The sequence below is a fragment of the Amphibalanus amphitrite genome, unplaced genomic scaffold, assembly GCF_019059575.1.
Source record: "Amphibalanus amphitrite isolate SeventyFive unplaced genomic scaffold, NRLGWU_Aamphi_draft 001361F_arrow, whole genome shotgun sequence".
Taxonomy (NCBI): Eukaryota; Metazoa; Arthropoda; class Thecostraca; order Balanomorpha; family Balanidae; genus Amphibalanus; species Amphibalanus amphitrite.
Window position 1 is genome coordinate 95,584 of NW_024882854.1, and position 13,438 is coordinate 109,021.

General features: G+C 53.0%; 2 protein-coding genes across 2 annotated transcripts; both read right to left on the reverse strand.

Annotated features, from left to right (window-relative positions):
- Positions 1-247: 247 nt before the first annotated feature.
- LOC122372448 lies at positions 248-3,285 on the reverse strand. Its single transcript, XM_043349618.1, has 4 exons — positions 3,166-3,285; positions 2,368-2,537; positions 1,687-1,795; positions 248-1,152 (listed from the first exon to the last, which is right to left on the reverse strand). The coding sequence occupies exons 1-4, from the start codon at positions 3,260-3,262 to the stop codon at positions 1,004-1,006; spliced, it is 525 nt and encodes a 174-aa protein (XP_043205553.1). The 5' UTR covers positions 3,263-3,285; the 3' UTR covers positions 248-1,003.
- A 488-nt stretch (positions 3,286-3,773) lies between these two features.
- On the reverse strand, positions 3,774-13,110 carry LOC122372444 (nascent polypeptide-associated complex subunit alpha, muscle-specific form-like). Its single transcript, XM_043349612.1, has 7 exons — positions 13,046-13,110; positions 9,085-9,235; positions 8,631-8,717; positions 7,525-8,415; positions 7,084-7,257; positions 4,112-5,295; positions 3,774-3,827 (listed from the first exon to the last, which is right to left on the reverse strand). The coding sequence occupies exons 2-7, from the start codon at positions 9,227-9,229 to the stop codon at positions 3,774-3,776; spliced, it is 2,535 nt and encodes an 844-aa protein (XP_043205547.1). The 5' UTR covers positions 9,230-9,235; positions 13,046-13,110.
- Between the last annotated feature and the right edge of the window lie 328 nt (positions 13,111-13,438).

Consider the following 13,438-nt stretch of genomic DNA (forward strand, 5'->3'; position numbering starts at 1 on the left):
CCAACAGCAGTGTTTCGAGAATTTCCCTTAGGTGACAGTTCTTCGAACGTCCATTTATTCTCGCTACGAGAGCAACACTGAAAAACCGAATGTGGCGGAGCGTATAATGCCTTCTCCCCCTCCAGTGGCAGGCCATCGGCGCTAGTCGCCAACAGCACTCCGTGGACGTGATTTTGTTATGAAAACGGCACGGCCGATATTGAAAGAGTTGAGTTCTACGGTAGTGGAGCGAACGTAACATACCAAATGTACTTTCATCATATATTGAGACATCTCCACGAAGTTCGTATATCCACATCTGCTGAGACCGAGGATAGTGACCTCAGCAGCAATTTTAGTATCATCATCGCAGTAAGCGGCACGGCTCGGCACCAGTCTGCCGCGCCTGCCACCTGGCGGCAGACCGGCGGACTAGAGCTCCGAGCAGTATCCGCTAGAGACCATGTCCGCTGCGAGAGGAGGCTAGGAGACCGATGGTGCTCCTCTAGCGCGAATGAACGGCTGGGCACCACGTCCAACCCGCTGATCGGGGTCCCAATGTGTGCCAGAGGGAAGTCCGAGGGTATGTACAACACCGCTAACACGTCAGGACGCTAATGCCAAACATTGCTAGCAAATCGTATGAAAGTAACTAGTTGCGTCATTGGTCCACGCCTCGAGTCAGCTTGGTTACAAAATACTTAACATTGTACACTACATCACTATAATGCCGTTGAACATGCTACGAGAAAGCATCTATTGAGCAGATTCAAGGCGTCAAGCAGAAGCCGAATTCTACCAACGTAATCGAAATTTCAAAAGCGTTCATCCGCTACTGACACGCATCAATTCTAGCAATACGTGTGCTCGACATGTTCTAGCGGCGGCCCATTCCACAGCACTCCTCCAAAGCAGAAACGAAGAGCTCACGCGCTCACGCATCAAATATATACAACAGACTACAGAGAGAGATTGGTACGTAAATACGGTGTCCCACCGTGTTTCGCCGGTGCTCAGTCGCGTCTCACAGCGGCGCGGGAGGACGCGCGCCCGGCAGCCCGGGGCACGCGGCCGCCGGCGGCTGGTAGAACTGCAGCCCGCTGCGTATGTGGTACATGGTGATGAAGAGCAGCATCTCGACCGAGCCAGTGTTCTCCACGCGGTACACGGCACCTGTAGGACGGAACAGAGATTAGTTAAACGAGACATATACCTGAGTCAGACTGGACAGTGGACGCAGAACCCTAGGTGAAGCCACAGATCATCATCATATCGTTCTGAGAGCGCCATCCGACCAGCCTGCCGGCCAACACACCCGCACTCAGGTCACAGCCACTGTGTAATATTGTTCGTGATAGTCGAGTCTTAAGTTCGCGTCGTGAAATAAACATTCACTTTCCGGCTATATTGTTCCAAAGATGCCAAATGATGAGCCGAGAATAATAGAAGTGACCGATCTGCTCGAGACGGTGAACCCAATTCGACTGCCCGGCCGCGCAGCATCGGTCGTCTATACATCATACGCCACACATACGTCATATAAGTACCTACACGTCATATCATGGCACCAATCAGAAGCGGGTCAGGATAGGCGTCACAGGTGAGGAACGAGGGCCATATAAGGACATCGTTAGTACAGTAGGGGGCTGGTAATGAACTTGTTCCACACTGAGAGCAAACCCGACACAGACCGAGTTCGTCACTTACCGGGTCCGACGCTGAACACGTCCTGCTGGCGGAGCGGGTGGCTGCTGACCAGCTGACCGAGCGAGTCCGAGAGCACCAGCTCCCCCTCGCCAGACATCACCACCGCGTGCTGCCGGAGGATGACACAGACGGAGTCGTCAGTATCAATATACAGACGGAAGGGCCGTCGACATTGATATACACTAGACACAGGGGTGGTCAGCACCGATACACAGACAAAGGGACCATCCGCGGCCAACCAGAGCACCTGATCTTAGCAGTCCCAGCGTATAATGTTGTAGTGTTGCGGTTGGTAGTGTTAACAACGGGTCAGTTTTCCGGGTAGATTTTATTCGCCAGGACCAGGAGACAAAACGACTATTCCAGCAATGCTGTGCCAGTACATCCTGAATAAATGAGACAAAATAGCGAAAACAAAAATGGGAAGAGAGAGAGAGAGAGAGAGAGAGAGAGAGAGAGAGAGAGAGAGAGAGAGAGAGAGAGAGAGAGAGAGAGAGAGAGAGAGAGAGAGAGAGAGAGAGAGAGAGAGAGAGAGAGAGAGAGAGAGAGAGAGAGAGAGAGAGAGAGAGAGAGAGAGAGAGAGAGAGAGAGAGAGAGAGAGAGAGAGAGAGAGGGAGAGAGAGAGAGTGAGAGGGAGAAAGTGAGTGTGTATGTGAGACAGAGAGTCGCTCCGGAACTCACCACCGACTGCCAGTGCACAACGGCGTCGGCCTTCCGACCGCCGGGCGGCACCCGCACATAGCCCGCCGACACGTCCGGTGAGGCATACAGCCGACACGACTCGGCCGAGAGCGCGCTGTTGTCCTCGGTCAGCCACCGCTGGGCGGCGTCCACACGATGCACTGTGGACACTGTGGATGACGAGACGGGTCAGCGCAGGTGGTGGTATTCTGATAGGTGAGTGGAGCAGGGTAGGGTAGCGGAAGACAACTCTTGGCTCTAGGAATGGTTGGGGAGCCTGCTATAAGATCAACAGCTCGTCAAGATAAGACATAAGTTAAGCGTAGTTAAGACCAAGTGGCAGGTTAAGTCCGTGTTTGGGAGACGATAAGGAAAAGCATGGGAATGGCCAGGTCGTGGACACTGGACAGGTCTAATGCGTGTTAGATCGGGGACATTTCTGGCCATGTAATGCGGGAAGCGGGTAAAGCCAGAAGCCGACGAAAAAGGCAATGGAAAAAGAGAGCATTGAACAATGAGGGAATAGCGCTGAGTGCTACAAAAAGCGTTGTTAAAACGATTGTCAGTCAGCCTATCACATTCAGCGTGAACAACAAACCTCCAAGATTCAACAAAACAAAACCCAGTGCAGCAGCTAACGAACAACTGCAAGAAAGTACCACTAGAGAGCCACCGCTCATCATCTCTTTCTTTTTGCGTAAAAATACAACAGTTAAAAATGCAAGGTCCCTAGAATCCTTCGGACTTCCTACCCGTATTCTGCCCGCGTTTTGCCACTCACGGCGGTGTGCCACTCACCGGCTGTCGCTTCCGACGACTGTTGAACGAGGGCTGCAGGCGGCGGCTGCTGCGGCATGGGTGCCAGGAACGTCCCTGGCGGCACCTGGTACGGCATTGGCACCGGCACGGCCGCAGGAGCGGCGGCGGCTGATGCGGCCGCGGGCACAGCGGCTGGCGCAGCGACTGGTGCGGCAGGTGGTGCAAAGACTGGTGTCGCGGCTGGTGCTGCGACTGGTGCCGACACTGGTGCTGCGACCGGAGCTGAGGTTGGTGCGCTGGCTGGTGCAGGAGCCGGCGCAGCGGCTGGCGCGGCGGCCGGTAAAGGCTCCCTCTCCGACTCGGGAGCAGCAGTCGTCTGATCCGTCTCCTGTCGCCTCTGGGCTGCCGCTCGGGCTCCGCCCCTGCCCCGGCCCCCGCCCCGGCCCCGGCGGGAGGCGCCTCTGGTGGCCGCAGCGGAGGGGCCAGGGGCGGCAGCAGGCGGGGCGGCAGCGGTGGCCCCGGAGGTAGCCGCGCCGTCAGAGGACAGCGCGCCGGCTCCGCGCCGACTGGTGGTGGGTGTGGCCGCGTCCGGCGACCACTGCAGCTCAGCGGGCACCTGCACCGGACTGGCGGGCGCCGGCGGCGAGTCACGCCGGGCCGGAGGAGGCGGCGTCCGACGCAGCGGCTGGCGCTTCCTCATGCTGCGCGTCAGGACGCTGTCATTCAGCGAACGACTCGGCCCGCTGCCGCCTGTCTGACGCGCCTTAGCACTTCGCAGCACTATACTCCCGTTCAGATCCACGTGAGACGGAGCGGCCCTTCGTTCCGGCACCTCCGTACCCCTGGGTTTTTTTGCACTGTTATCGCACCCCGCCTCAAATGTAGTCGGCGGTCGGCGTTTGCGAGTGCTGCGTCTCAGCACGCTGTCATCCAGCCCGGCGGCCGGCTGCGCGGCTCCTCCTGCGCGGCGACCTGACACACTCACATCCAGCTGCGCCGCCCCCTTCGGCCCCGGCTCCGGCTCGGGAGCAGTCTCCACGGCGGTCGTCGCAGCGGCTCTGCGTGAACGCCCGCGGCCACGCGTGGCGACCGGCGCTTCCTGAGGCGCCGGCGTGCTCGGCTCCGCAGCAGCCGGCGCTTTCGTGCGCGGAGCGCGCCCCCGACGCTTCGGGGCCGGCGCTGACGGTTTGGCAAACACGAAGTCCCCCGCCGCCTCTGTAGCGGCTGGCGGAGGCGCGGGTGGCGGCGGGGAGGGCTCTCGCGGCGGCGGGGACTTGGGCCGCCGCCGGTTTGAGGCCGGTTTCTGGGCTGGTGGCGGTTCGGGCTCCGACACGGGCGGGGATGGCGACCGGGCTGGCGGCGGTGGCGGCGGCACGTCCTTCTTGGGTACAGCTGCCGGTTTTCGGCGGTTTGCGGCCGCTTTCTTCCCCACTGGGGACGGAGACAGATCTCTAGGCTGCGGATCGGTTGGCTCTGCTGTGGCCAGCGGTGGCTGTTGTGGTGCTTGTGCGTCCTTCTTCGATGGAGCTGTGAGCTTCCTGCGGTTTGCCGTCGGTTTCTTTCCCACTGTTGACGGAGATGAATCTCTGGACGACGGTTCATTCGGCTCTGCAACCGGCGGTGGCGGTGGTGCTCGCGCGTTCTGCTTTGGTAGAGCTGCCGGTTTCCGGCGGTTTGCGGTCGCTTTCTTCCCCACTGGTGACGGAGACGCATCCCTAGACGGCAACTGCATCGGCTCCGCAGGCGGCGGCGGCGGTTGCACGTTCTGTTTTGGTAGAGCTGCCGGTTTTCGGCGGTTTGCGGCCGGTTTCTTCCCCACTGTTGACGGAGACACATCCCTGGACGGCGGCTGGATTGGCTCTTCAGGCGGCGGCGGTTGCACGTTCTGTTTTGGTAGAGCTGCCGGTTTGCGGCGGTTTGCGGTCGCTTTTCTGCGGATTGGAGACGGAGACACATCCCTGGACGGCGGCTGGACCGGCTCCACAGACGGCGGTGTGGGTTCCCGGGGCGGCGGAGCTGCCGGCTTCCGTTGTTTCGCTGCCGACCTTTTCGGGGCCGGTGGCTTCGGGTCCCTGTAGGACTCCAGGTCCGGCAGGTGCGACATATTGGAGGGCGGTGGCGATGGTGGCATCTCAAACGAAGGCTCCTCCGCTGCGGCGGCTGGGGCAGCTGAAACGCGACACGACTGTCAGAACGCTACATGGGCAGAGACGCTATTACTCTAGTCGTACATACACTACATAGTCGTATGTCGTATGCAAGGCTTGCGCTCTCATAGATTTATTAAGGCCCTGATATTACCATCTGCTACCATCGGTGACATGGGTGCGACCAAGGCTCTAAAAACGGGTGCAACAAGGCCATATGTATGTGCAAAGTGGGCCATCTGGGTGCGACGTATGCGACCGAGATGCGACAAATGGCAAAGCACGTGATGTCATCGTTCAACCGACTTCACATGTTGCAAAACATGTACGTGAACAATGACATCAACGTTAAGATACGTAACGTAAAGGTTAGATATCTTGCAACCACGTCACACAGCGTCACGGTTCGCATTCATCCTCCAGTTCATAAACCAAGAAAAACTTCTTTTAACAAAAATTGGCAACAAAGTGCGCTGCGACTACATATCTTCTTTTACCTGTTGTAACCGGCTAGCAGCATCGTACTGTCGTGCAAAGGCAAAAACTACTACGCTGGGTCACCCAACTTCTGACCCAACATGACCTGACCAAGCATAGTAGTTTTTCAGGGTTTGGTGTTTGTATATTTGTTCATGAACAGTTCGTGAACAATGTTTGTTTGTTTGTTTGTTTGTTTGTTTATTTGATAGTTAACGAATTTTGGCATTCAAGGTCACATGTTTACCAACGATTCTCTGTTCACGAACAGTTCGTGAACGTTCATGAACGTTCATGAACAAGTCATCATTTCTGATATCTTTGGAGCAACTGCTATCATACGGTGCAGACATGACTCCAGACATGATTTACATGTGAAAAAAATGCACCAGTCATATCTAAAGCACATGTAATCGTGATTAATAATTATTCTCCCAACGCTGAGGCTTAAATTGTGCATTTAAGACCTTGCATGGCGTCATATAAGACGCCACTAAGGTTGTTTGGTGCAGTAGGAGCTTTTCGCTAATAACTTCCGATCAAATTGAGCTAGCGAGTCGGTTGAGCCATCAATCGACCCAGAAAGAACTGCCACATCGAATGATACGCAGCATAACATCCTCCATGCAGCTTTGTGACCCGAGTGGCTTTGACCTGACCTTGACCTGAGGTCAACATACTAAAAAGACCTAATCCAAACAAAAAGCATATCATTCGAAGCGCCTGGCCACGATGAGCACGATGGTGCCACAATCGCGGCTCTGCCATCATTTGTGGCGAAGTTATGTACCAAAAACCAAACCCCTACTTTATGATACTTGACCTGACCTCAGGGGTCACCGGTTGGTGTAAGACCTTGAAATCTTATACCAATCGCTGTGGTTCGTAAAGACGCACACGCTGGCTTTTTCCGCGAGGTTCTATCTCAATTGGGAGCGAAATGGCTAAGGAGGGGGTCTTATCTACCCCCTCTTTACCGTGTTCGCGAACAGTTTATGAACGTTCGCGAACTGTTCGTTGTTTGTTTACCAAAATTTGACCGATGACGTCACTTGTTCGCGAACACATTTGTTCGTGAACAGTTTGTTTATGTTTGTTTATTTGAAAAATTAAACAAACACCAAACCCTGTAGTTTTTGCCTATGGGTCAGATCTTTTTGCAACAACATCTGAACCAACATGACTTGACCCAGCATAGTAGTTTTTGCCTTTGCACGGCAGCGTACGCTTCCTTACTTTACCATTCTCAACAGTCATCACCCTGTTCCCACCGTTCCTGCCCCGCCGGGCCCACGCCAGCCCCTGCCCAGCGTCACAGTGCCTCTGGCCGTACCTGGCTGCTCAGTGGCGGCGGGTCGGCGGCCGGCGGCCGGGGTGGGCACGTACTCCGAGTCGGCGCCGTCCGAGGTCAGGTCGCCCGGGGTCGACGTGTCCCGGCTGCTGCTCAGGTCCAGAGACGACTCTTCCCTGTACACCAGCCGGGCAGCCCCCTGCGGCCTGGCCCGACCTGCTGCAACCAGAGGGGGTCAGAGACGGCCCATTGACATACGACCAAGCATATTACCCTGGATTACATGATTTGTCACCCATGCTTGCATTTCAAAGCTATCACCAAAAATTACAAAAATGTGTGTCCAAGCCTCATTAAACAACAATATATAAATTGGTTACATGAAAGTAAAGTATTTTATCTTCCATAGCACTACCAAACTGCCATTAACACGCCCTCCTGCGTGGCCAATCATGGCGCTCTAACATCTCTACGTGAACTCACCGGGCGGGGGCGCCGGCGCCGACCCTAGGTCGAGTACGTCGCCCTCGTCCTCCGACTCGGAGTGTATGGCCGCCCTGCGCCGGCGACCGGCGGCCGGCCGACGCGCCGCCGCCGGCTCCCAGTCCTCCCCCGTCGTATCCGGCGAGGTCTCCAGTCTCAGCGCCGACCGGGCACCACCGCGAGCCGCCTTCTTGCCCCTGGCGGCGGCCGGGCGCGGCGTCGGCTCCTCCCCGGACGTATCGGCCACGACCGGCGCTCGTTTCCTCGCCCGCCCGGCGGCTGGCGCCGCTGCCGGCTTTTTACCCCGCTTGGCGGCGGCCGGCGGCTTGCCAGGCGGGACAGCGTCGTCGATGATCCGCGACAGACCGGCGGCGGGCGGCACGACGCGGCTCGGCGCCGGCGCCGCTCTGGGCACTGGGAACACCGTCGGCTTCACGATGGCCTCTGACGCCATGCTATCCACCGACATACGGTCTACCGACACCGGCCTGCAGTTGGATAAAAGGTCCGGCTGCGGTGGCGGAGGCGGCGGCGGCGACGGCGACCGCGCGACCGGAGCCGTCTTCTTGGTCCTCTTGGCCGCCTTGGGAGGCAGAGGCACGACAAACACCTCCGAGGCGCCGCTCGAGTCGCGGTCCAGGGCGGCGCTGTCGAAAAACCCCTGCCGGCCGGCGGCCGGTACCGACTTGGACGCCGGTTTCTTGCCGGCCGTGGCATTGGCAGTGGACGCGCCGGGGCGTGGAAACTCGGCCTCCAGCAGACCAAGAACTCCAGATGCTGCAGCCGTAGCCGCCTTCGGAGCAGATTTTGACTTTCCTGATGTCGTGTTGGCTTTTTCGACCGGAGCTTTCTTTGGTCTACCGGCCTTTTTACCCGATTTTACAGGTAGCACTGCAAAAAGAATAAGGAAATAGATATTAGAAATAGATATTAGAAATAGAGAATGTTACAACGTGCAATTATCTACTGGTACTCACAAAACACCTTTCCACCATGAAGAAAGCATAACTAAGCATCCTAGACAGACAATTTATGGTATGCCACAGCCAAATGATATGGCTTCTGCCCTCCAGCAAAACGCTGATTGTTGACATCTTCGTATTTACCGTCATTGAGCAGGCTGTCCACTTGGCTCTTGGCGGCCGGCTTGGCGGCGTGTCCCATGAACGATCCATCCGTGTCGGAATGGATCACTGCCGGAGCACGAGGGCGTTATCAACGGATGCATGGGAAGCAGCCATATGCTGCTCTACAATAGCACAGGGAAAATACAGGCGAGTGTGCAATAAACATTCAACCTACTGGGAATGCACAACATGCATTGAATTGATTTTCCGTGAAAACACGCTTCAATCGATTTATAATTCATACAGCTTGATGGACATCGCAATTCTAAATGAATACCTTAACATATTTTTTAAAAATGGCAATGTTCTGAACACATTATCTAAAAAGGTGCACACAGATGACGACACCACGACACAAGCACAAGAACACGGCCTGAACCACTTAGTCTGTAGTCCATAATGAAATGCAGAGGAATAGCGACTTAGCACTCACCAACGTCATTGTCGCTGACATAGCCGGCCTGCCACCAGTACTTTGGTTTGACCGGCGGCAGCTGGAGCGAGTCATCGAGGAGCGAACTGCGCAGCAGCGGCTCGCTCGGCTCGCCAGTGATGGCCGCCCAGTCGAGGTCGTCCATGGTTCACTGAAAACCCACAACAGGGTTGGGGACTGTGGTTAGTAAAGCTGCATAACAGCTCTAACTTGTCGGCTCTGTAGCTCAGCTGGTAGATATCGGAAACATGGCGGAAAAGTTAAGTTTGAGAACCTAACTATGTCGCTCGATTACAGATACCACAGATTACAGAACCATTAGGTAAATGGAGGAGTTGCTAGAGTCGGAGTCCACACTAAGCAGAGCTTGTTGCGCACACCGCGACCCCAAGAATGATCACGCGATTTCGGGTTGAACCGCGAGAATTTAGGTGTCCAAGTTTAGCGTGGCGTCAAAGTAGGATGCACCCTGTCCTACTCAATTGACTCCAACTGGCTGCGGCTGCTCTCGCCTCTCACCAACCATCCCTGTCAGGTGCCTCAAATATCGAGCGCTGGCCGCAGAGGCGACCCGAACCCGAGTTCACTCCTGACTACTGAGAGTCCAACGCTCTGCCAACTGAGTTACCTACCTATGGGACAGGCAAATTTTGAATACAAAGTTTGGCATCTGCCAGTTGCCCCTTCAAATCCCTTACTGCTATACCTAATAAAAGAATGACAATGCCAAAAATCTTGTCAGTGTGGAGTTGTGGACGCAATGAGACTGCGTGTTGTGTAAGGCGAATTTACTGTGAAATGCGGTGTGCCAGGTTGTAGCTGGAGCAGGAAGTTTGTGGAATGGTGCAAACAGCAGATCCAAGTATTGTATTGCTGTGCTCAACCACTGTGCTAGCCGATATTGCCCGGGAAAAAGATGCAGAGAACGACACTACAGGATCAGCAAGTGGCAAAAAAAAAGATAAACAACAAACGGGTACAACTACATGAACAGAAATACAGAATCATTTCATTATGTACCTACCAAAAGTCCTACGCTTTGTTGGGTGTTGGCTGGTCAAGACTTCCAGCCTGATAAGTGCAGATTAGAGTAAATCTGTCACCTTAGCTGGTGTCTTCAACCATGTTAACACGCGCAGTGGAAGGGTTGCGAGTACTACGCCCAGTGGAAAGGGAGGCGGATGTCGCCCCCCCCCCCCTCCTAAGATCTTTGCTTCCACTGGAGCTACATAGAAAGACGAAATTTGGTGGGTAGGTGGGGGCCCTGGGGAACTCTGTTGTGTGTTAATTTCATGACTCTTGGTCAATATCTTCAAGGTGAAATGAGGTTAAATGTGGTCAAATCTGCCATATGAGCGACTTTTTTGCGTTTACACGCCGATAACTCAAAAAGTTACCATCCGATTTTCTTTTTCTTTCACAACACCAAAGAACATACAATTGTGAGTATGTATGGTGAATTTCTAGTTAATCTTACAATGAATATGACAGTTAGAAGCAGGGCTGCGGAGTCGGAGTCGGAGTTGGAGTCGGTCGGAGTCGACAGTTCTGCCCGGAGTCGGAGTCGGAGTCACCAAAATCCTACCGTTCTTACAAAATCTTACCGGTAAAATCTTACCGAGTTAACGCTAGCGGCTCAACGTCATGCACTGCACCTATATGATTGACGATACTGCGCTCAAAATTAGATTTTGTCGGAAAAAAAAGGCCATTTCGCTGTTGTAAACGAACGTTTTCAGCGAGACAAGCAGAAGACGGTGAATTCCTTAGAACCTGCTTTGCTTCGTAACTCTGCATGTCTGCATGTTATTTTTAACGCCTATTTGCAACGCAAAGCCTTGGAAAGCACAAGGGATCGTTTCAGGCAAGATAAAAACGTCTCCATTATGAACTTCAATATCATGGTATGGATTTAAAAAAAAAAAACATCCGGAGTCGGAGTCGGAGTTGGAGTCGGAGTCGATTTTTGAAGCCGGAGTCGGAGTCGGAGTCACCCTAAAATCCATCGACTCCGCAGCCCTGGTTAGAAGCCTGCTAAGAGTAAGATAAGCTGTCGCCGGCTGAAGCGGGATCGGCCGACGCGGGAAACGCGGCAATCGCAATTTTGTGTTTACACGCACATAACTCAAGTTTTTACCTGCCGATTTCCAAAATTATTTTACCATAAGATTGCCTGTACAATTCTTAGTCTTCTCACAAAATTTGACGCGAATCGAATAGGTATAATCAGCGGTAAGGAGCGCGATGTAAAGACGGAACCGTCCCGCCCCGGCACAGTCTACAATCCAGCGGCGCGTAACGGCCGTCGCCGGCAGCCGCCGCGGCAGGATGTTTGACTTTACAACGCCATTACTAGAAAAGTTGTGAACCGATTTTCTTATTTCTTGCAAGAGAAGATCACGAATTCAATTCTGGACAGGTAGCCAAAATTTCACTTTCATACTATGTTTGCGGAGCGAGTTATTAGTGTAGTAAGTGGCCAGTGATGTTCGCTAAGATTACGCCTCATCATCTTGGACCAGAATTAATCATCCATTTGTGCCAAAATATCTTCGTCCATCCATGCACCAAAATTTGTTGTGGTTAATAGGCACTGCTCAGAATTGTTGGCGCAATCAATCTGTTACCCTGAATGTGACAATGGTCGTCAATGGTGCGTGGTGACATGGAATTGATTGGCGGCTGTAACAAAACAATGTGTGGGACACAACAGAGTTCATCACAAGCATCAATTCAAATTATGTTCATAACAAATGTATAAAAGTAGGAAAACAATACATCATAACCTTGATCACTTAACCCTCGCCCATGTAGGGGGGGGGTTGGTGCAACCCCCCCCCTGAGGTTTTTCGGAAATAGTGCAAAAACAGCGGCGCGCAGCGCCGCCAAATTTTGGGTACCTTATGGGGCAAACCTTGCGCATCTTTTGATAGAAAAAATTTGACCGGGTCATGTCAGGTCACGGAGTTATGACGTCACAAAGGGAACAGCCTCCGGCCGGATTTTCACAAACTGAGTACCAACGCCCGAGGTTTCCTGCCGGTGGTACGGACATCGGTTGATGGATCGTGATGAAACTTCCCATGCATGTTGGGGCAAGTATTGGCTATCATATGGTATAAGAAACTTGACCAGGTCAGGTCAGGTCACGGAGCTATGACGTCACAAGAGGAACAGCGTCCGGTACTATTTTTGAAAAGCGCCCGAACCACTATTTTGCTAATTCTTGTCACCTCAATGGGAATATGCAGCAATATTAGCGTCTATAGGGAGCAAATGGACCTCCCAAATCCAAAAATACAATCAGATTTCAAAAATTTAAATTTTGATTTTTCGAATTTCTGCCGCCGACTGTGACCTTGCCGACTTCCGGCGCTCCCAACGCGCCATTTTTAGAGCTAGGGAAACGAAATACATACCAAACGATAGAGAATTGATCAAGGAACACGATAGTGAAGGTTTCAAGTCGATATCGCCCACCGTTTTGCCGCAATCGCCGCGGAAAGTTGAAAAAAGTCTATTTTTCCGAAAATTTGACCTTTGACCGGTCAAAAGTAGGTCAAATGTTGACCTAGGACCAAAAAATATACCACCAATCGCGAGATCTCGGCGAGAGCAATCCGTTGGTCTTTTCCGCTAAGCTCTACGACGCTCCGTTTTCAAACGCCAAGGGGGGGGTCGCACCAACCCCCCCCCTGCATGGGCGAAGGTGGCAGATCGCCGTTTACGGGCGAGGGTTAAAGCAGGCTCGGAGCAGGGGCTTGGGCCGGTGCCGACCAAGATACCTATAAGAAATGTGCCGACTACCAAGAACAAGAAAAGTAGGTATTTATAATCAATGTGAAAAAATGACAAAACTGCAATTTGAATTCAATAAGCTTTCCATTATAATAGTAGATATATTCAATATGACTGAATATTGTTTGCAGTAGTACTAAAGTGATCACTGCTCTGTCAGTACCTTTTACGATATGTTCTTAACAAAAAGCAAAGAAAAGAGTCCATAGAGTCCCCATCCCCACACCACACAACCTGAACCCCTCGCGTGTTGTTCTATGTTCTATAATAGGGCCTTGGTTCTATATACCCTGGCGTGCTCAACAGACAACAAACCAAAAATTGTGCCCATTGCGCCGCAGATTCAAATTACCGCCGATTCCGACGCGCCATCAAAACAAGTGCATTGGCATTGATTTGCTGCAAAAATGAGTGTAATCGAGAGAAATCCAAAGATGGGTTTTTTAGAAGGCTTAAAGCTAGTAAAAAGTGGTTAAAATAAAGATTTATCAATCAGCAAAAGTATATTGCCTCTCACTTGAGAATTTGAGAAAATCCAAGAAAACCTTGCAAATTA

Bases quoted from the DNA above. Each gene is read 5' to 3' on its own strand.
- LOC122372448 (XM_043349618.1), bottom strand. From the start codon at position 3,262: ATGCCGTACCAGGTGCCGCCAGGGACGTTCCTGGCACCCATGCCGCAG. The intron at 2,538-3,165 runs GTGAGTGGCACA...CGTCATCCACAG, and splicing joins GTCGTCGGAAGCGACAGCCG to TGTCCACAGTGCATCGTGTG. The intron at 1,796-2,367 runs GTGAGTTCCGGA...ATCCTCCGGCAG, and splicing joins TTGTGCACTGGCAGTCGGTG to CACGCGGTGGTGATGTCTGG.
- LOC122372444 (XM_043349612.1), bottom strand. From the start codon at position 9,229: ATGGACGACCTCGACTGGGCGGCCATCACTGGCGAGCCGAGCGAGCCG. The intron at 8,718-9,084 runs GTGAGTGCTAAG...GTGCTCCGGCAG, and splicing joins TGTCAGCGACAATGACGTTG to TGATCCATTCCGACACGGAT. The intron at 3,828-4,111 runs GTGAGTGTGTCA...CCTGACGCGCAG, and splicing joins AGGGGGCGGCGCAGCTGGAT to CATGAGGAAGCGCCAGCCGC.